This window comes from Gasterosteus aculeatus, chromosome 11 (assembly GCF_964276395.1).
Source record: "Gasterosteus aculeatus chromosome 11, fGasAcu3.hap1.1, whole genome shotgun sequence".
NCBI classification, from domain to species: Eukaryota; Metazoa; Chordata; class Actinopteri; order Perciformes; family Gasterosteidae; genus Gasterosteus; species Gasterosteus aculeatus.
This window is the reverse complement of record NC_135699.1, coordinates 18412045-18433153: the sequence shown is the minus strand read 5'-3', so window position 1 is coordinate 18433153 and position 21109 is coordinate 18412045. Positions and strand designations below refer to the sequence as shown.

General features: G+C 48.1%; 3 protein-coding genes across 16 annotated transcripts; 1 reads left to right on the top strand and 2 right to left on the bottom strand.

Annotated features, from left to right (window-relative positions):
- Positions 1-224: 224 nt before the first annotated feature.
- fbxl19 (F-box and leucine rich repeat protein 19) lies at positions 225-10014 on the bottom strand. Its single transcript, XM_078084279.1, has 11 exons — positions 9369-10014; positions 7544-7744; positions 6171-6314; positions 5940-6026; positions 5394-5579; positions 5278-5310; positions 3933-5158; positions 3691-3854; positions 3326-3487; positions 3022-3243; positions 225-2952 (listed from the first exon to the last, which is right to left on the bottom strand). Exons 2-11 carry the CDS (start codon positions 7727-7729, stop codon positions 2723-2725), a joined length of 2640 nt encoding a protein of 879 aa, XP_077940405.1. The 5' UTR covers positions 7730-7744; positions 9369-10014; the 3' UTR covers positions 225-2722.
- A 210-nt stretch (positions 10015-10224) lies between these two features.
- On the top strand, positions 10225-13864 carry ube2m (ubiquitin conjugating enzyme E2 M). The gene is made up of 6 exons (XM_040191398.2): positions 10225-10882; positions 11723-11817; positions 11951-11989; positions 12070-12173; positions 12255-12318; positions 12421-13864. The coding sequence occupies exons 1-6, from the start codon at positions 10768-10770 to the stop codon at positions 12559-12561; spliced, it is 558 nt and encodes a 185-aa protein (XP_040047332.1). The 5' UTR covers positions 10225-10767; the 3' UTR covers positions 12562-13864.
- Positions 13865-14084: 220 nt separating this feature from the next.
- Positions 14085-20509, bottom strand: btr30 (bloodthirsty-related gene family, member 30). 14 transcript variants are annotated; one of them, XM_078084285.1, is made up of 14 exons: positions 20094-20329; positions 19938-20000; positions 18922-19068; positions 17550-17957; positions 17337-17441; positions 17159-17254; positions 16576-16809; positions 16308-16470; positions 16139-16228; positions 15460-15486; positions 15358-15384; positions 15081-15256; positions 14849-15004; positions 14085-14550 (listed from the first exon to the last, which is right to left on the bottom strand). In XM_078084285.1, the coding sequence occupies exons 3-14, from the start codon at positions 19027-19029 to the stop codon at positions 14344-14346; spliced, it is 1797 nt and encodes a 598-aa protein (XP_077940411.1). In that variant the 5' UTR covers positions 19030-19068; positions 19938-20000; positions 20094-20329; the 3' UTR covers positions 14085-14343. The 14 variants fall into 14 exon arrangements, with proteins under 14 accessions (XP_077940411.1, XP_077940413.1, XP_077940408.1 ...); XM_078084287.1 differs by lacking the exon at positions 19938-20000 and having other exon boundaries at positions 17159-17248; positions 18922-19071; positions 20310-20509; XM_078084282.1 differs by lacking the exon at positions 19938-20000 and having other exon boundaries at positions 18922-19071; positions 20310-20490.
- Positions 20510-21109: the final 600 nt, after the last annotated feature.

The following is a 21109-nucleotide window of genomic DNA, read 5'->3' as shown; positions in this document are numbered from 1 at the left end:
AGGTATTACACATATTTAAAACGTTGTACTATTGTATATCATGACTAATAAATGTTAAAAAACTATTATGCTTTTAAAAACGTATTACTGCTTGTACGGTGTATTCTGTGGTATTAGTGCTGTGTACTCTATGGTTTCAGTACTTCTCCTCCCGTCTTTCATGAGGAACAAGATGATTTGTCATGAGCTGTTCGTGTACTTGTACCTGAAGAGACTCAATGGAGTAGAAAGGAACCCATTGCTTTATTACTCATCGTTACAGTAGTATCTCTCATAGCTGCCTGGAGTCTTTTACTTTTTGTTCAAACTTCTTCCTCATAATTTATCAACACAACAGAAGCATGACAAAATATTTTTTTTAAAAACATAAAAACACCATAAATTGCCTCTTTCACAACAAAAACTACATTTGGCAAAAGGTGAAGAAGGTGATGAAGATTTTCCGGTGAATCTTTGAATCATTGATGAGTCAGAGGAGGAGGTGAGACCGGTCAGAGCTCCTGATTGGTGAGAGCCTCCATGGGCGTTGTCGTCCAATCAGATTTGAACTTGTCACTTGTTGCTAGGCAAAGTTTCAATCCGCGCTATAAAATCATTGAACCCAAAGTTACAATAAAAAAAATAAAACAAGTAAATCACAACGGAATAGAAAAAGTAGAAAATATGACCTATCGACATCTGGTGGGCTTTTATGGCACAACACGGCGTTTGTGTCGATTTAACATTCAACTGCTAATACTTTTTATTCCATATACGCATTTTAACTCTTCTGCACTTTTAATAAATACATTTTTAGCCAAATATTTCAATTCCTGACCAGAAACCCCAAATAAACAAAATCCGTTGAAATGATGTGTTTCTGTTCAGGTAGTTGTTCAGACTGTTGGCTAACATGATACAAGGATGCTAAAACAGGAAATACAAAGCTCATCACTTTGTATTTAGTTACCTCTATTGCTGTGTAATGAATCAACTAATAGTGCAGAGTTAGCTTGCTGGCTAACATTAGCTAGCTCGTGAGGAGGAGGGGAGGTTCCAGCTAGTTCTCGTAACTCAATTTAAATTCTGTTACCTTGTTGGTTTTTTAGAATTTTTAAAAGTGTAGCAGAGAAACGGTGGGTTTCGGGACAGAGGATGTTGTATGTGTACAGACTGTAAAGCCCTCTGAGGCTAATTTGTAATTTGCGATTTTGGGCTATACAAAATAAAATGAATTGAATTGAAGAAACCGAAAAAAAAAGCTGTGACAGAACAGCTAGCAAACGTGAAGCTCACGTGACCAACATGCTAACCAGTACAAATGTACTGATAATTTGTAGTGTGTTTAGCTGCTCGAACTGAAAATACAAAATGTTTGAAGGGAATATAACCCCCCCCCCCCACCCCCCAGCGGGGTCCATCTCCATGTTCCCACAATCCTTTTCTCTTGATACGAGTTCAGGTAGAAGAACCACCATGTCTGGGAAAATGAACACGCCCCTCAGTGTCGATACCTGATCACATGACAGCCAGTTCCAACATAAACACAAACAGTAATCAGCCATTATTTCAGATGAACGTATTTTTCATTTTTGAAACTATGGAAACCCATTGAGCCCCAAAAACACCAAGATGGAATAAAAAAAATAGGAAAAACATGTGAATAGTCCAAATTTGATTAATAAAATCTAATACATTGTAAAAATGGGAGTTTCAATTAAATCAATTGATCAAGATTGTGCAATAATAACCAGATTAGATTTCACTTTCATTATTTTTTTGTGGCATAAATGAGCTTCCATAGCTACAGATTTAATATGAACATCTTCATCACGAGGAAGACAAGCGGAAATCCATCAGGAAGTGACAGATGAAGAGGAGGAATGTGAGTTTGACTGGAGGCAAAAAAAATAAATTAAGAACAAACTCCTGAGAAAACACAATTAATAACTTCCCCAAATAACCGGATCACATGATGAAGAGGAGGGAGAACAGTCTGACATTTTATAGATGTGGGGGTTAGCCTAGCTTAGCACAAACACTGGAAGAGGTGGATACTGTTGCTTTTGACTGGTTCATCTTAAAACTACGTTTCAAGACGCTCGTGCTTTATTTAGCTTGGACACGGTGGGTCTTCAAAACAATCACCAGCTTTGTTCCAAGGATTCAAAAGTCCTGTTTGAATAAAATGTATTGGCAATGTGTTTGGTCTCCTGAGAGCCATTAACATGTGTAGTCCACTAAGAAGGGTTTAGCCTAGCTTAGCAAGGAAACGGAGCGCAGAGAAATGAGGCAGAGGGAAATTGTAGCTTAGCTTAGCAAAAAGACTGACAGTGGAGGGGAACTGTTAGCCTGGCTTAGCATAAACACTGAAAATAAGCCGCAGCCTAACCGGACACAAATGTCAGACCGTCCTCGTGGTGAAGTTCTTGCGTGCGTGTGACAGGCGGGTGGATGAAGGATAGAAGTGTTAGTGATGTTTCAAAGGTCACGGGTCATTTACAGTAAACTACACATATGTACAGACACACCCAAAATTGTACAGAGAACAAATATGTACACGCTCAGGGTTTCTATGCTTTACTATTACCAACAACTTTCCCAGAATATGTTCCTCCTCAGGTCAGGAGAAATGCTGCACAGGTGCCTCCTCCTCACCTGTCTGTAGTGTAAGACGGTGGGAGGCGGGGCTCTTGTGCCGTCTGGACCAATGATTGGAGTGTCACATGATATGAGGAGGACTCTAGCTGTTCTTTAGCAGCGTTCTGTCTTCAGGAGGACAGGAGGAGGAGGGGGAGGAAGAGGATAAAGCAGCAGCGGTGATGGTGGCAGAGGAGGTGGAGGCGTGATGAGGGAACGACAACAGCTGTCCCGTCTCCGACGACAACAAGGAACAACAACGAAGATCCACCGCCTGGAGAGATGAACATCGACGAAGCAACGACACACACTGATCCGTCACCTTCACACAACCTGGAAGACAGTCAGGGGGTGAGAGAGAGAGAGAGAGCGAGAGAGAGAGAGAGAGAGAGAGAGACGCACCTGCCAGGTTGACGTGGGTGAGGCTGTCCCTCAGGGGGGAGATGGAGGAGGTGAGCGTGTGCACCGTCTGGTCACTGATGTTTCCACACTGACTGAGGTCCAACTTGTTCAGGTGAGGGACGTAACGAGCCAACAGGCGGGACGACGCGTCCGTCAGGTCCAAGCCAGCCAATCGCAGCTCAGCAACGTTCTGGAAGCGCCCCACTCTGGTCTCCCCGTGAGCTGATTGACCAATCAGAGACAAGTTGGTGAACCAAACTGATTAACATCAAAACACACGTAAAAAGGAAGAGGGGTGTCTTACCTGTCCGGGTGTCCGGTGGGGGGGCCAGCAGCTCTCTCAGGTGAGAGTCTTTGAGGTCCTCCACTCTGCTCAGGTCCAGCAGCTTCAGACACGGACAGACGGCCTGACAGAGAGCAGAGACCGCCGGCCATGGACACCCAGCGACATTCAGCTCCAACAGACCTGAGGAGACCCGGGGGAGACGGGTGAGACCTTCTCTCGTATCATCAGTCATTAGTTCTCCTCCACTAAACTGTGTTCATAGCTCCGCCCACACTGGAAGCCCAAATCAAAGTGTATTCATATTGATCGGCTCACAGAGCAGTAATACTTTGGCTGAGAAGACTCCTCAATTAATAGTGTAGCGTTTAAAGTTGTGGCGTCACCTGGTAGGCGGTTGATGAGCCACATGAGCTGTTTCTTGGAGATGTTGGTATAACCCAGGTTCAGGGAGACGGGCTGCCGGCGGATGATACCACTCAACATCGGGGGGGTGATGGAGCGCTGCCGGCTCAGATCGATCTGAGTCCACAACCGTTTATCACAACACCTGAAGAAGAAACCGAGGAGACTGTGAACTGTGATCAGACATGAGGTCATGGCGAGGTCACAGTGTGATGTCACTCACCAGCGGCTCCAGGTGCGACACACCCTCATGCAGACACACAGCTCTCGCTGGCTCAGGTGAGTGAAGACTCGCAGCCACACGTCGCGGGTCATAATGTGGGAGGAGCCAGAGTCCAGTGGCAGGCAGCTGGGCTCGGGGCATGTGGGGGGGGGGCGCACCAGATGCCTCTCCATCTGCACGGGCCGGGGGGGTGAGGGGACGGCGGGTGGGCTGCGCTTCATCATCTGGGAGCGCGGGGCGAGGCGGGACGGCTGCGAGCAGGGGGACGCTGCCATCGCTGACATCATCGGGCTGCCTCCCCCACCCCCTCCCCCATTCGAAGTGGGGAGGGAGGAGCTGCTGTTTCTGGACGTCTGGTTCTTACGAAACTTGTTGCCGCGGCTCCCCAAGCCTTTGCCCCCCCCTCCGCTGTGTCTGTGATTGGTCAGAACGCCGCTAGCGTTCTCCTTCTCCCCCCCCTCCCTCCCCCCTCCCATGCCTCCTCGTGTCCGCCCGTTGCGCGCCTCCTGCCCATTGCTGCGCTGTTTCCCAGTGAAGCTGTCGTGTTGCGAGGACGGAGGCATCTGATTTGAGGAGAGGGGCGAGGGCGGGGGGAGGGAGGTGGAGGTCTTCTTGGTCCTATCAGAAGTGGGCGTGTCCTCCTCCTCCTCTCCTTCCAATAGTCCTCCTTTTCGTCCTCGAGGAGGCAACCCGGCCTCTCCCCCTCTCCGACGAGTCACCTCCCCTCCCCCCTGCTCCTCCTCCCTCAGCTCCTCCCCCCCCGTCCCCTCTGACTCGTCGCTGGCGCTGAAGCTCAGTTCGGCCAGGCGTCGCTCCCTCTTCCTCTCTCTCTCCTTCTCGCTCCGACTCCTCTCCCGCTCTGTCCGCCCGCCGTAAACAACGGGATGAGGTTGGGCCGGGGAGGAGGAAGAGGGGGAGGAGCCTCCTCCGGCCTGCTCCCCCCTGAGGGAATCGTCGGACTCGGACTCCGAGTCGGACTCGGAGCTGGAGGAGGAGGAGGAGGAGGAGGAAGAGGAGGAGGACTCTGGTCGACGCTCCAGCAGACACATCCTCTTAAAGCGCTCCAGCTTCTCCCGGTGGTGGGAGCGCTGGTCTGCACTCGTCGCCCCCCCCACTCCCATCCCCACCCCGGGCTGAGGAGACGCCATGGTAGAGCCCTGTAGTCCTCCTGCTCCTCCTCCAACTGAGGAGGTGGGACCGTTGGACTCCGCCTCCTGCTTGGGTTTCTGATGAGAGAAAGACACGTTAAAGCTGTGTCTTCTTCAGCTTATCAATTATATATAGTAACAGAAAAAAATATATATAATCAACAATATTGTTAATAACAATAATAGAATCTTCGTGCCTTTTTGAGCCGTTTTTCATGGGCACCCTTCATCTGAGAAAGACAGAGACAGACAGAGAGACAGTGAGACACGAGCTGAGACAGGTTTAACAGATTCCATTTGACATGTCACCCACCTTCTTCTTGGGCCCGCTGTCCTGAGGCAGCTCCTTCTCCTTCTTCCTCTTGTGCCCCCCCCCCACTGCCCCTCCCTCTTCCAAGGAGGGAGGGGCTTTTTTTTTAGGGGGAGGGTCATCGGTGAGCTTCCAGCGGCCGATCTCCCCGTTATCCAGCCTGCGCTTCCCCGAGCCATCCGCCTGGTCCTGAGCCCGAACACGAGGATGCATTAATACGCGATGCTACGCGATGCTACGCGATGCTACGTGATGCTACGCGATGCTACGCGATGCTACGCGATGCTACGTGATGCTACGTGATGCTACGCGATGCTACGTGATGCTACGCGATGCTACGTGATGCTACGTGATGCTACGTGATGCGGCCGGGCGGTATACTGATTTATTGCACAAATGGTCGAGCTGCTGGTTTTGCGTCTGGTTGGCCACCGAGCTGTGACCGGTGAGCGGGTCCATCATACGGGGATCCCGTTGATGGGTTTCTGACCGTCCTGCCCAGCCCTACTACAGGTCTCTAACATCCCAGCTAGGGGGAATCGGGCGTACCTTACTGGTTTTGCCCTCCTTGTGGCACTTTGGACACTCCCAGCAGTTCGGGATCTCGTCGTTGATGATTCCTTCAGCTTTACCCATCTGAGGACACAAACAACTGCACGTCACCTATCACAACAACAACAACAACCACATTCCATGGTGCTTCACAATTCTCTCTCTAGATTTGTGTTGACAGGAAACACATAAAAACTTTATTGGTTATTGAATATGAGCGGCACCGACCTTCAGACAGCTCGGGTGGATGATCTCGTTACAGATGGTGCACTCCATCAGAGAGAGGCTGAACTTCTCCTCCTCAGAGTCCACCGTGTCCTCCTTACCCGCCTCGCCACATGCAAAGCACACCGCCGTGTGCGGCAACACCGGCTGGAGAGGGAGAGACCGACAGGAGGGACAGACAGGTGAAAGAGGGAGGGACAGACAGAGAGGTGAGAGATGGAGAAGGAGGGACAGACAGGTGAGAGAGGGATGGACAGAGAGGTGAGAGATGGAGAAGGAGGGACAGAGAGGTGAGAGAGGGAGGGACAGAGAGGTGAGAGAGGGATGGACAGAGAGGTGAGAGAGGGATGGACAGACAGGTGAGAGAGGGATGGACAGACAGGTGAGAGAGGGATGGACAGAGAGGTGAGAGAGGGATGGACAGACAGGTGAGAGAGGGATGGACAGACAGGTGAGAGAGGGATGGACAGAGAGGTGAGAGAGGGATGGACAGACAGGTGAGAGAGGGATGGACAGAGAGGTGAGAGAGGGATGGACAGACAGGTGAGAGAGGGAGGGACAGACAGGTGAGAGAGGGAGGGACAGAGAGGTGAGAGAGGGATGGACAGACAGGTGAGAGAGGGAGGGACAGAGAGGTGAGAGAGGGAGGGACAGAGAGGTGAGAGAGGGATGGACAGAGAGGTGAGAGAGGGATGGACAGACAGGTGAGAGAGGGATGGACAGACAGGTGAGAGAGGGATGGACAGAGAGGTGAGAGAGGGATGGACAGACAGGTGAGAGAGGGATGGACAGACAGGTGAGAGAGGGAGGGACAGAGAGGTGAGAGAGGGATGGACAGACAGGTGAGAGAGGGAGGGACAGAGAGGTGAGAGAGGGAGGGACAGAGAGGTGAGAGAGGGATGGACAGAGAGGTGAGAGAGGGATGGACAGACAGGTGAGAGAGGGATGGACAGACAGGTGAGAGAGGGATGGACAGAGAGGTGAGAGAGGGATGGACAGACAGGTGAGAGAGGGATGGACAGACAGGTGAGAGATGGAGGGACAGACAGGTGAGAGAGGGATGGACAGAGAGGTGAGAGTGTGGGAGGGACAAAATAAATAAATAAATATAGCTCCAACCCAAATAACATGAGATCAACTGGCTTAGTGTGTGTGTGTGTGTGTGTGTGTGTGTGTGTGTGTGTGTGTTAGTGTACGAAGGATCAAAGCCAACTCTCTCTCACAGCTCCAGGAACCATCTCTGGTTGCCATGGAGACCCAGCATCATCGCCTGCTGGGCTCTTGGCTGAAGCTATTTGAAGAGTCGACACCAACAACCAGAAATACCAGAAGACGCTCTGAGTGAGTGTGTGTGTGTGTGTGTGTGTGTGTCTCACCGCCGTGCACTGTCTCAGAAGGCAGGACTGCTTCATGCGGCCGGGCCCGCCGAACTTTTTCATGTCCTTACAGAAGTGACACTCTCCACACTCCGTCCTCATGCAGGCCTGGCAGCGCCGGCACCGCGTCCGCCTTCGCCTCGCACCCCCGCCTGCCCCCCCGCCCAGCGCCTTACTGCCCGACATCCCCGAACAAGTCAGCTGGAGGCACAAAGCAAAGGCACAAGCTGTTGACAACAAACACACACATATGTGTGGTACTGTTACAGATACTATGAACAATGAAGGTGACGGCTTGTGTTATTTTCTCAGCCCGCTCAGAATTTGTCCCGCTAAGTGTGTCCAGGGTGGGTCGATCTGTCCGTCATCGGCTAACGTTGTTTCTGGGGCCTGTGAGATGAGCCCCCGTGTGTTCCCAGAGTATTTTATTTTCACACATCCATGTCTGCTTTCGCTTCCTTGTTAAAGAAGTCCAAGCGCATTTCAAATATCTCCATTTTTACATTACAGGTCATTTAGCTTTTATCCAAAGTCACTGCCTCTACATTTTTACCCCATGTTTTTGCCCGGGGAGCAGTTAGGGGTCGGGTGTCTTGCTCAGGGACACTTCAACGTGGGACATGGAGGGGACATCTGTCCCGTGTTTGTTTTGACCAACTACCTACCAATCACGCTGACCGGTGACCTCTGCTGACCTTACCAGAAAACACAGCACCATCTACTGGACTGAAAAAGCTATTGATTGTATTATTCTACGACTAAAACGTTTATAATAAAAGGTTGAGAGAGAGAGTGACTTTGAGAAGGCGTTGGGCTTCTGTGCGGGGTGCCGGACACGTTGCAGCAGACCATCCGCTCTCGGTATGAATGCATACAACTCTCGGCAATAAAATAATAATAATATATATATATGTGTAACCGTCAATGCAGTGCTATCAGCGGTATCGCACTAGTCATGTTGATGATACCGTGGTTACCGTAGTACCATAATCATCGTGGTACCATCTTTATGGTGATAAATATAACCTTATAAACTCCTTCCTCCTCCAACGTTAGTATGGTTATTTATTGTACGACAGTGATTCTTTTTAAAAACATACATTTATGTTTGGATTTTAAAATCATTGAGGTGAATATTCATATTTATTATTCATGTTTGTATATAATTATTAAAAGGCGGTTATTTATAATCACTTCTACATTAAAGATGTAAAGGTTTATACATGATCAACATAAAAGAGGAATATTAAGGTATGTACTTGTATCTGGTCCTTTTTTAGACATGTATTATTTATTTGTGTAGCTAATTGATTTGTTGTGAAGGTTTACTTGTCATCGTTTCGTTTTCATGTTGAACATGAATCGATCAATAACATCCCTGTTATCTAAGTGCCTTTTATCTATGCATCTATATTCATATTCTTGTCAGTGAGCGTCATCTGTAAATAATATGATTTTCTTAGCTAACACAAGTTAGCAGCAAAGAATAATGAAGATGCGCATATAGCCCCACCTGCAGCATTAGCTGCTAACCGCTAACACGTCACAGTCACCTGCGTTCAGTCAGGTACAACACACCTGCAGACATCCACAGGTGTGTTGTTGATTAAAGATCAGATATGAGAGGTGACACTACGCTTCCCATCCACCCCATCAGTGATGTGATCCAGGCTGGGCTGACTAACATGTTAGCTTAGCGGGCTAGCTGCCCTGCAGTCCGCTTCCTCTTTCATTATCTCTCCGCCTCATTACAAACGAACCTGGCAGATGGAGGTTAATAAAACAACATGGCTGCTGATAGAGACGCGATCCAGCGGGCACTCACCTTTTCGTATCCGGTCGCATGCTCCTTGGTCGCACATTAGAAATAATATTAGCCAACAGTTAGCCCACGTTAGCTCCGGTTCGGCACAGCTAGCAGTCCGCTTCCTTGTTTCTTTCTCCGCCAGGCTGCTGTTAGCTGCAGGCTGCTTCACACGCGTCCCATCGCTTAGCTTCCAGTGCTAGCTCCCGGTGCTAGTCTTGTTAACGGACCCACTGTGGGTCTGAATCTCTCCGAACTGATCGATATCGATCAAGTGAAGGGCGCAGTGCCGCTGGAGTGTGTGTCTCTCTCTCTCTCTCTCTCTCTCTCTCTCTCTCTCTCTCTCTCTCTCTCTCTCTCTCCGCGCGTTACAACGTGTTCTTCTTCTCCTCTTCCCTTATTTTAACTGAAGTGTAGTGTAGGGTTTAGATCAAAACGCGGATATAACCCTCCGCAGGAACTAGACCCCATTGATCATCGCATAAAAATCGATCAGATATTGTGAATAAAGTGCAGCTATTGTTTCCCGTGTCTGTTGTGCGTGATTTAGTGCTGTGCTGGATGAGTCGGACGGTCTCGTGAGACAAGTTTAACCCCCTGCATTGATTACATCATACAGGTGACTTCAGAGAGCGCGCGGCACGTCGGGCCCCAGAGCAGGAGAGGAAATAAATTAAATAAAGAAGTGTTGTAAATACAAGCAGGGCAGCGTAAGGACGCACGCCCCGCCTCTGCGTCATTGCGTCACTGCGTGTCGTACGCAGAGAGGGACTCTGGGATATGTAGTTTTTCGGCAATAGAAAATATATTAAAAGTACATACCTGTGAGATGTGGTATAATTTAAAGTACTTCTGAGATGTTGTACAATAAAAGTACAATGGGTACCTCTGAGATGTAGTACAGTAAGAAAGTGCAATATGAACCTCTGAGATGTGGTATAATAAAAAGTACAATATTTACGTCTGAGATGTGTACCCCAAAGATGTACAATACAGACGTACAACACGTACCTCTGAGATGTAACGTTAGGAAAATGGAACGTATAAAGTGTACCTCGAGATGTGGTATACTAAGGGTATAATATTTACCTCTGAGATGTTAGTACAGTAAAAATGTACAATATTTACCTCTGGGATTAAGTCCAATAAATAGTACTAACGTTTATATTAAAAGTACAATGTTTTTAGTTTAGTAGAATAAATAAGGTGCAACATTTACTGCCCCCTCCCCCCTAGCTAACATGCTAAGCTAGCTCCGCTAGCAGCGTCCCCTCAGTGTAATTAGTTGAGACGCACCGGCTCCATCAACCTCCCGGTGCCGTTAGGACGGAACCGACTCTCCCTTAAACTCACGGCACCGACAGAACCGCACCACCGACGGGACGCAGCGTAGAGGCGTCCATTGATCCAATAAGTGAAGATGATTAAGCTCTTTTCCCTGAAGCAGCAGAAGAAAGACGAGGAGTCTGCGGGAGGAAACAGAACAGGAGCTGGGGGGAAGAAAGCCAGCGCGGCCCAGCTCCGAATACAGAAAGGTAGGCTGGATAACCGCACCAGAACCCGTCAGCTGGTCCCATCCACCCCGCACACTGGGTACCGACATACAACCGGGTAACACTGCCCCCCGTAGAGAGCCGGGTTCACAAACACACACAGTAGCGGGTCCAGGCTAACAGCCATTGCGCTAATATGTGGGGTGCTAACGTTAGCCAACGTCGGCTAGCTGGTGCAATATTTGAAAACAAAACAGCCAGTCACAAGGCAGCCTGCTGTGGGCTACTGTTAGCACATAGCTAACTTCATACAACATCTGAGCCAGAACAGAATGTTTTCACGGTTCCCAGCAAGCTACCCGCGTAAGGGCTGTTGTTTTATGCTAACAGCAGGCAGCTTCATTAAGCTAACCTAGCTTCAACCAGCTAACCTGCTGTGTCAGTGCCAATCTGTAAGTGACGTAATAACCTTATGTGATGATGTCATGACACTTTGAACTACGGAGTATATTAACCAACTACTGTAGTGGAGCTCCCATCTAAATTACTCGTTTCATTTGAATACATGTACAATAACATGTCAGAGGTACATACAGTACGCTATGCTGTACTAACGTTACATCTTAGAGGTACACGCATTACTTTATCCGGTACTACATTTAAGAGGGTAACGTTAGTGCAAATATAGCTACACTACATATATATTAGTACTTTGTACTCGAGTACACTTTAGAGATACATATAGTTGTACTTACTGTACATGCTGTAGCATATATATATATGTGTGTATGTGTGATTCACTAGTACACAGAATAATATTAAAAGTGATGTACTAGTAAACTGTAAAGTCTGAAGATCTGAATGTAATCATTTATCTTACAGACATTAATGAGTTGAATCTTCCAAAAACGTGTGAGATCAACTTCCCTGATGATGACGACCTGCTGAACTTCAGACTCATCATCTCACCAGACGAGGTGTGTGTGTGTGTGTGTGTGTGTGTGTGTGTGTGTGTGTGTGTGTGTGTGTGTGTGTGTGTGTGTGTGTGTGTGTGTGTGTGTGTGTGCACACACGAGTGTGTGTGATTAATGTTTCTGTTTCGTCTCTCAGGGCTTTTACAAAGGAGGAAAATTTGTCTTCAGCTTTAAGGTGAGGTTTCCTTTCCTCTCTCTCCGTCCTTATTACAAGTCTGTGATTGATTAGAATGTCATCACGTCTTTGTGTGTCAGGTAGGACAGGGTTACCCCCATGACCCTCCCAAGGTGAAGTGTGAGACGATGGTGTATCACCCCAATATCGACCTGGAAGGAAACGTCTGCTTAAATATCTTAAGGTCTGTTCCCCCCCCTCAGTAACTGCCTGTCCCCCTTAAATCCACCATAAGCCTGTACATACAACTTGTTGTTGTCCACAGAGAGGACTGGAAGCCTGTGCTGACAGTAAACTCCATCATCTACGGTCTACAGTATCTATTTCTAGTGAGTTCACGTATATCACAGTGTGGTAATTATATGAATCAGCCACTGATGTAAAACACAGATAAAGATCAGTTCACATAAACATCCCCATCCCCCCCCCAGGAGCCGAACCCCGAGGACCCGTTGAACAAGGAGGCAGCAGAAGTCCTTCAGACGAACCGGCGGCTCTTTGAGCAGAACGTCCACCGCTCTCTGAGGGGCGGCTACGTGGGCGCCACCTACTTCGAGAGGTGTCTTAAATAACCTGGCGTCCCGCAATTCTCAAAACCCCCTCACCTCGCCATCCCCCCACCTCCTCGTAAACACTCCTGCCCCCCCAACCCTCTGCCTCCCGCCTCCTTCCTGCCGCTGCTCGTTGGCAGGAGCTGCAGCGACAGAAAGCTGTTTTTTTAAAACTAAAGAAGAAATTCCCCCCCCCCCTCTCCCCCTCCTGGTCCTCCTCCCTTCATCCACCCCTCCCATATTTCTGTTTTACTCACAAGATACAACAGGAAACCGTTTACATGCCACAGCGACACACAACACACACCAGAACTGGACTCAAAGTACCAGGGGGGACGTTGCTGGATGACGACGATGATGTGATTTTCTTTTATCTGTATTTTTGTTCCTCAGACACCTGCATTACACAGGTAGTCAGAAGGGCCCCCCCCCCCCTTCAGAAGGATACGCCCCCTCAAACTCCATACTGAGTCAGGCTGGTTACCCTAGCAACCTGACAGCACCCGTAACAACCATTGACTTGCAACAAGACTTCAGGCAGTTGCAAAACTGCTGTTTGCCGAAAAATAATCACCACAAATAACCAACGTTTTCTTAGCGAGCAGCGACTCTGCAGAGGGGAAGGCATTGGGGCGGAGCTAAGAGGTCCTGGTAAGAGCAGATGAGCCACAAAGGGTCCCTCGGAAGGGAAGTTCCCTGTTGGTAACACGTGAGCTGCTCTTAGGCTGAGCTGTGATCCGGGCGGGGCCTGTTACGATAAGTTGGGCTCGCCTTAAAGAGTTTCTCATGCTAAGATGTCTACACATTTTCAAAAATGGCTGAAAGTATAGTGATGTCAGCGCTTGGGGTAGGACCATAATTATCTCAGCGCTGAGGGGGGAGGAGCTTATCAGTGGAAGCTTGTGCGCCTTAAATAGTTGAAGACCTTGATAGTGTTCAGCCTGCGGTGATGACACGGCGTCCCTGAAAGGGGAGGGGCTTGTAGGTTCCAAAGGGAGCAGATGGACCTTTGAATGACCCGTGCAGCCGGTCACATGATGCCATTGATTGGCTGACATGTGGAGGTGAACTACAACTCATCTGAGTTGGAGGTCGATGCCAAATCGCACAAATAAATGTGAACACACTTAGCGTCGGGGTGGGCGGGGCTGTGGCTCTGTTTAAAGGGGTGCATGGGCGGGGCTTATGAGAAGCGGCTTTTGGTTTTCATTAGGGTGCGTTGTGGGCAGGGGCTTAAAATGTTACATTCTATTGTGTATATTACAACCCCAGCTGTTCACACTGCAATATGATTTATGTTAAATAAAATATAAACTTGAATGATCGTAACTTTGTCGAGATGTCTGTTCATGGATTGTGTTTAGAACAACAATTTAGTCTTTTAGGCGAATACTGCTACGAGTAAATGTAACAAGATTAAGCATTAAAAAGTATTAATAAGCAAATTAAACTACAAATATTTGGTCGGCTCAGCTGTCTCCATGTTGAGAGCCGAGTGGCGTCAAGGAATCAATTGTTTTGTCCAGTCGTTCAAAGGAGCATCATTTGTGACATTTGTCTTTAATTAACAGCTTCGATACAAACAATCGTCATCACCCTTGGCTTATAGGTGAGGAGGAGGAGCCTGTCATTACAGCGAGCATTAAACAAGTAGACTTTTGTAACTTTCTTTGAGCCATAATACTTAACCAATTTATTATAGATAATATCTTTGAATTTCAGTTGATTCTGCAAATATAAAACCCACTTTTTGTAACAATAAACTCTGTAAATATATTATCATCCTGTCGGTCTCGTCTACCGTCAGGCCAGCTGGTGCTGCGAGGTCATGAGGACGAGGGGGACGTCTTTGTCTCCGGTCCCCAGCAGGGGAAACATCCTCTCTGTGAACTCTGAGGATCCTGTGAAGCTGTAGATCTCTGAGCCCGACTTCACGTTGTAGAAGGACACCTGTCCCTCGTCCACGTCAAGGAACACGCCCACCTGTCGCAGCTTCGGGGGACCCTTCACCTGCAGTAAACACACGTTGGAGACCGGAGGTCACTTCTTCTTCTGTGCATTTAAATGTACCGTTAATGACCTGAGAGTGTGCAGATGAAGCTTTGGTTGAATTATAACTAGCTAGCTAATTTGCATACAGGGCTAGTTAGCATACAGGGCTAGTTACGCATAAATCCCATGACTGGCTTGCTAGCATAGTAACATGCTAACTCCATGTTTTCATGCTATATTTCATTAAACTTTGTTCTTCCAGCTCACTGTTAGCTGATGCTAACGTACGTATGCCTCATATAAAGCGAGTGTGGACCTTGGTGAGCGGGGGGGCAGTGAGCGCTCTCAGCTGGCTGCCGCTCCACCAGATGGCGTAGTACCCGTTGGAGGGGCTCATGTCAAAGAGGCCTTTCCTGGGGGCCGACTCGCTGACCACGCCCAGCTTCCAGTCCTTACTGTCCCCGACAAACACCTGCACAGAAATATACACGTGACAGCGGTCAGGTGGTGCCGGGTCGGAATGCAGGTTTGTGCGGCGCGGGTCTCACCTCCCAGTAGTGGCGGCCCGTGCTGAAGGTCTCCTTGGCGATGACGCAGGACCAGACGTCGAAGCGTTGCTGGCTAGTCCGGTAGAACTGGAGCTTCTCGCCCCGCTTCACCTGCTTCCGGTCCTCGGACAGGATGAGGAACGGGTAGGCCGTCACCGGGTTCAGGGTCACGTCCTCTGGAGACAATGACGCGGTGAGGTGGGGGGGCTTGATGCTAGCGCTGTGATGCTAGCATGCGAACCGGTGTTAGCATGTTAAAATGGAGAGAACCACTCACCCATGTAGACCCGGGCCTTCTTGTGTCCTGTTGAACACCTCATAGGTCAGTCATGTATTTATAACTTCATATTACTTCATAGTTATTGATGAAAAGACAAACCTGAGACCACTTTGTTCCTCTTCCGCTCTGAGGGAAACAGGAAACCACAGTTACCCTTTCACAATAAAAGTTCCCAGTGGTTAAGGTAGATTTGTGTCTAGATAGCTGGTCCCAGTCACACTTCATCCAATCCACCAAACAAGAGTCAACAGCAGAATGTGCAGTTTGGCAGAGACGATTTTCGGCTTATTGGATTGGATTGAAAAAGTTCTCTTAATTCGAAAGTGCGATTGACACCTGATTGGATTAGATTTCCTTACAAACGGCACCTTTAAAAAAGGGAAATCAACAGGTTTTCCGATGGTATACAATTTATTGCCAAGCATTGTTACAACAGATAATCTACTAAACACTCATTTAGAAATGTTTTTGTTCGATATTTGTTAAAGTATTATAGTGAGTCACAGGGTGTACTACTCGCCTACCCACATTATAAAAGAATATTCGATTCAGGATATGAAATATAACCAGTAGTCAATGGGCAAGCAGCCGGTTGAATGGCGAATTCTTGCTACTTTGTTGAATTCAATTTGAATTGAATTAATTTTATTTTGCACAGCCTCAGAGGGCTTTACAGTCTGTACACATGAGACATCCTCTGTCCCTAATGAGCCATAATATCAGCACATCTTTAAAGAAACCACATGTCATGGGGAGAAGAAGGAGAATGAGGAGTCACCTTTCAGGGACCACTGACTCTTCCTCAGACTGGCTGTGCTTCCTCTCAGACTGAGCATGCTCTCTGCTGCCATCAGGTCACCTGACGACACTGACACACACATTAACACATCAGTGTCCACACAAACACACATTAACACGTCCCTGTGCACACACGGGTCCCTTCTCACCTGATCCTCTGGGAACCTCGTCTCCCGTCCTTAAATCCTCCATCTTTTCCTTCAAATCTGACAGAGAACTCTTCACCTCCATCAGCTGGAAGTGAAGAGAGAAGTCCTCCACGTCCACCTCCTCGTGCTCCTCAGACAGAGGAGAGGTGGCCTCGTTAAAGCTCTGAGGAGAGAGGAGACGAGGATTATATATATAATATATATATATATATATATATGGTTATATATATATAAGTGGGCCGTGACTGTAGATGTAGAGAAAACTCACCTGCAGGAAGCCGATGTGGTCCTGACTGACCGCCTGGACCTCCAGCATAGCTCTTCTGTCCATCAGCTGGCCGAGCTCCGCTTCGAGGCGGCTTACTAGCCCCTCCCCCTTCACCATCACCATGTCCAGCTGGTTGTCGATGCCGCCCACCAACTGAGACCGGATCCGCGCCAAGGAGCCGGTCAACTGATCCAGGAGGTGCTCCACCTCTGCCCGCTCCCCGTCTGCGTAGTTCTGAACACACACAAAGTATTGTGAAATATATCAATACAACAGGGGTCTCAAACTCTGGCCTGCCGCCCACATCCGGCCTACCGGGGCGTCCGGTGCGGCTTGCCACCGCCGAGGGGGGGGTGCCGAGCTTGGCGTAAGCCCCCGCCCTGTCGACCGCACCGTTCGCCGGTCGGACCGTCAGCGCCGCCCGCTGTACCGCTCGCCGGTCGGACCGCCCCCCCCCCCCCCCCGTCGACCGTAATGGTCTGGCCCGCGTTCGGTCGAAGTGGGTTGCATCTGGCCCGCCGCCTGAAATGACTTTGAGACCCCTGCAATACAACATCTACATTGAGAAAACAAGATGGCCGACCTTCACACCCTCCAGCTTCTTCTTCAGATGAGTCACACGACTCTCTTTCTCTCTGATCCGGTTCAGGATCTCCTGCTCCGTCCTCGCCACCTGTTTCTGATCACATCCATGTTTAGTTAGAGCCATGAAACAGAGAATCTTCATCCTATTCATCATCCTCCTCCTTCCGCCCCCCCACCTGTTTTCCGAGCCGCTCAGTCTGCACCGACACCGTCTGGTGGGTCCGATGTTCCTCCAGGACGCAGATGGCACAGATGCAGCGCTGACACGTCCGACAGAACACCTGGACAAGTGAACACATCCGGCAGTCAAAGGTCGGCAGCTTGATCCCAGCACCACTGAGACTGAACTGGGCAGACTGGTATCTGGTAGAGACGGGGAAGGGGCTCACCTCCAGAAGGCGGTGGTGGGCGGGGCATGTACGGCCCCTGAGGGCCTCCTGCGGGTCCATCAGCGGGTGTCGGGAGTAGAAGGAGGTGGTGCGGTGCGGCTGCAGGTGCAGAGCGCAGTAGGAAGCGGTGCAGGTGAGACAGGAGGAGACCGCGGGCTCTTTGACTCCCGTGCACACATCACACCACACCACCTCTTCACCAGACGGGGGGGCACCGGCGTCCCCCTGCTGCGTCCCCTTGCTGAGCGGCGTGGGAAACCCTGCCGTGCCGTAACGAGACGCTTTGTATTTATTGGCGATGAGAGCGAAGACTTTGTTGACGCTGAGTTGAGGACGTTCCTCAAACTGTCTCTTACACAGAGGACATGTGCACACGGAGCTGGAGGCCCAGTAGCCTCCAATGCACGCCTAGGTAGACACCAGAGAAGAAGACCGGGTCAGTACACGCCTAGGTAGACACCAGAGAAGAAGACCGGGTCAGTACACGCCTAGGTAGACACCAGAGAAGAAGACCGGGTCAGTACACGCCTAGGTAGACACCAGAGAAGAAGACCGGGTCAATACACGCCTAGGTAGACACCAGAGAAGAAGACCGGGTCAGTACACGCCTAGGTAGACACCAGAGAAGAAGACCGGGTCAATACACGCCTAGGTAGACACCAGAGAAGAAGCCGGGTCAGTACACGCCTAGCTGGACACCAGAGAAGAAGACCGGGTCAGTACACGCCTAGGTAGACACCAGAGAAGAAGACCGGGTCAGTACACGCCTAGGTAGACACCAGAGAAGAAGACCGGGTCAATACACGCCTAGGTAGACACCAGAGAAGAAGACCGGGTCAGTACACGCCTAGGTAGACACCAGAGAAGAAGATCGGGTCAATACACGCCTAGGTAGACACCAGAGAAGAAGACCGGGTCAATACACGCCTAGGTAGACACCAGAGAAGAAGACCGGGTCAGTACACGCCTAGGTAGACACCAGAGAAGAAGACCGGGTCAATACACGCCTAGGTAGACACCAGCGAAGAAGACCAGGTCAATACACGCCTAGGTAGACACCAGAGAAGAAGACCAGGTCAATACACGCCTAGGTAGACACCAGAGAAGCAGGTCAGTGGCTGGATTCGAATAGTGCAAACAATGACCTCCTAACGTCTGCTCCTAACCACTATTCTTTGACCTCTGTGGAAAAGGTCATGTGGTCAAGGAAAGATGGTTAGGAGAGTTTGTGAGGAGTTAGGAAAAGACAACGCAGTGTTAAGGGAATCCAACTCCCCTTCCAGTAGCTACGTAGTTGTGATGGATGGAGATCACATCTACTGGCCATACCTGCCAGTAGTTGTGATGGATGGAGATCACATCTAGGTCATACCTGGCAGTAGTTGTGACCACACGGAGTGGAGACGGGCTCGTCAAACAGGTCCAGACAGATGGAGCAGGTCAACTCCTGCTCTGAGAACACGTCTGGAGCCTCCGCCATCGTCACCACAGGAGGTGTGAAGCGCTAACTGTTAGCCTCCTGCTTCAATCAGAGGTCAGGAAACAGGAAGTGGGACTACAGGTCAAACTACATTCCTCCTAAACAGCTGAGTCACGGACACGCGTGACAGGACAGACAGATATACATTCAAGTGATTGTCCTTATGATAATGACTATAACTTTATGATGATGATTCTTTTGGTGTCATCGTTAAGGAGTGCATTAGAACATGAGCTTGTTAGCATTATGGAGATATTCTATACCTCCTAAATATGCATGTTGGTATTGATAATATTGTATGCAATATTATAATGTTATGAGGAGTCGCAAACACAAATGAATCAATTATTGAGTATTGAATATGTGTAGGAAGTAACAATAATAGAAACCTCTGAGACAAACAAAGCGGGTTATAGACAGAAAAAGGTGATGATGTCTTTGTCACTGACAGAGCTAGTTTAGCTTAGCATACATGTGAATGACATCCCGGTTTCCAGTCGCTATGCTAATCTAAAAACACACATACATACACACACATAAGAACTTTAACTGAAAGTTTTCTGCAAAACCGAGACATCATTATTATTATGACACATATACAGTACCACTGAATACACACGTCATCGTCATTGAATGAGAAACTGTCCAAACGTTTGAGTGGATATATATATATATATATATATTTATTACACACACATACATACATACAGACACACACACACACACACACACACACATAATCTGAACAAGTATGAATACATATTATGAATAAATAGTGTTAATATAAATACATAGTAGTATGATGATATGATATTAATGATATTAATTCCATTCTATAATAAACATATTATTGTATATAATCTCGTGATTAAAATACTTTACTATTAGTATTAGAACTAATACTTAACTAAGATCGTGAGTTTCTGGCTGCAACACCATGAGTTTCCAAAGTGATTTACGTCTGTGGTTTACTGATATGAGATTTAATATGTAAATATTATAAACAAATTATTGAATGATGAACAAACGAATGAATCTCTGACGACGATGGGGGCGTGGCTTACCTTCATCACCTGTACACCACTTTTTCGTTGTCACCTGTGACTGTTTTCAATAAAGTTCTCTTAATTCGAAAGTGCGATTGACACCTGATGACAGGCGGCTTGTTTTAACATCAACACGGACAGAGACAAGAGTATAAATACATGGAAATACAAGTACATAAGTACACGGAAGTACACGGAATGTGACCTGAAAGCAGCGGACCGAAGGCTCCTTACCTTCCTGTCAGCCACGCGACGTGTTTCTGCTACAAAGCCTGAAAGCCAGGTTGAGCTGTGACGTCAGCGGTGGGCGGGATCAATCAAAGCCGCCAGGTGAGTTTAATCATAGATATATATAAAGGCTAGATGTCTTCAGGCGGAGTGTAGAACGTCCGCTCATGGCGGCCATCTTGGTACAGTCAGCTCGCTCACCCGTCACGTTGTGTTGGTACATGTACTTTAAATAGTAATAACTCATTTCAACCGATTTTTAAACGGGTTCGTTTGTTATAAACGTCAGAGATGTAGTGACACTGCATACTAATTAATAATTATAATTATAACCATGGGTTTTAATACGAAAATAATATTAAACAGAATTTATTACTTGTGCACTGTTGTCTTGTCTGTCTACTGTCGCGCACTAATCGCCAAGACAAATTCCTTGTATGTTTGACATATTTTGGCTAATAAATGTTTCCTGATTCCAGAATATTATTCATAAGTATGCATATGCAAGTATACATGTGTACACCGTGGGGATTTCAACAGCAGCATTTCTTGATGTATAGTTGTAAAGGGCGTTGGTTCCTGTGACCTCTGACCTCCGTTTATCTTCAACCCAGACTTTCCTCTCACTTTGCATTTAATATTGTATATCTATTTATCATATTGTGTTATAATATAATCATTTTATCCTTATATCTAGAAAAGCCTTTTGTTTACCTCTAAACTAAAATGCTTTGATTAAAGGCACCGAGGTGGTTCGTTTTCACCAGTGAGCCTGTAAACAGACAAACAGGACGGACGACATTCTG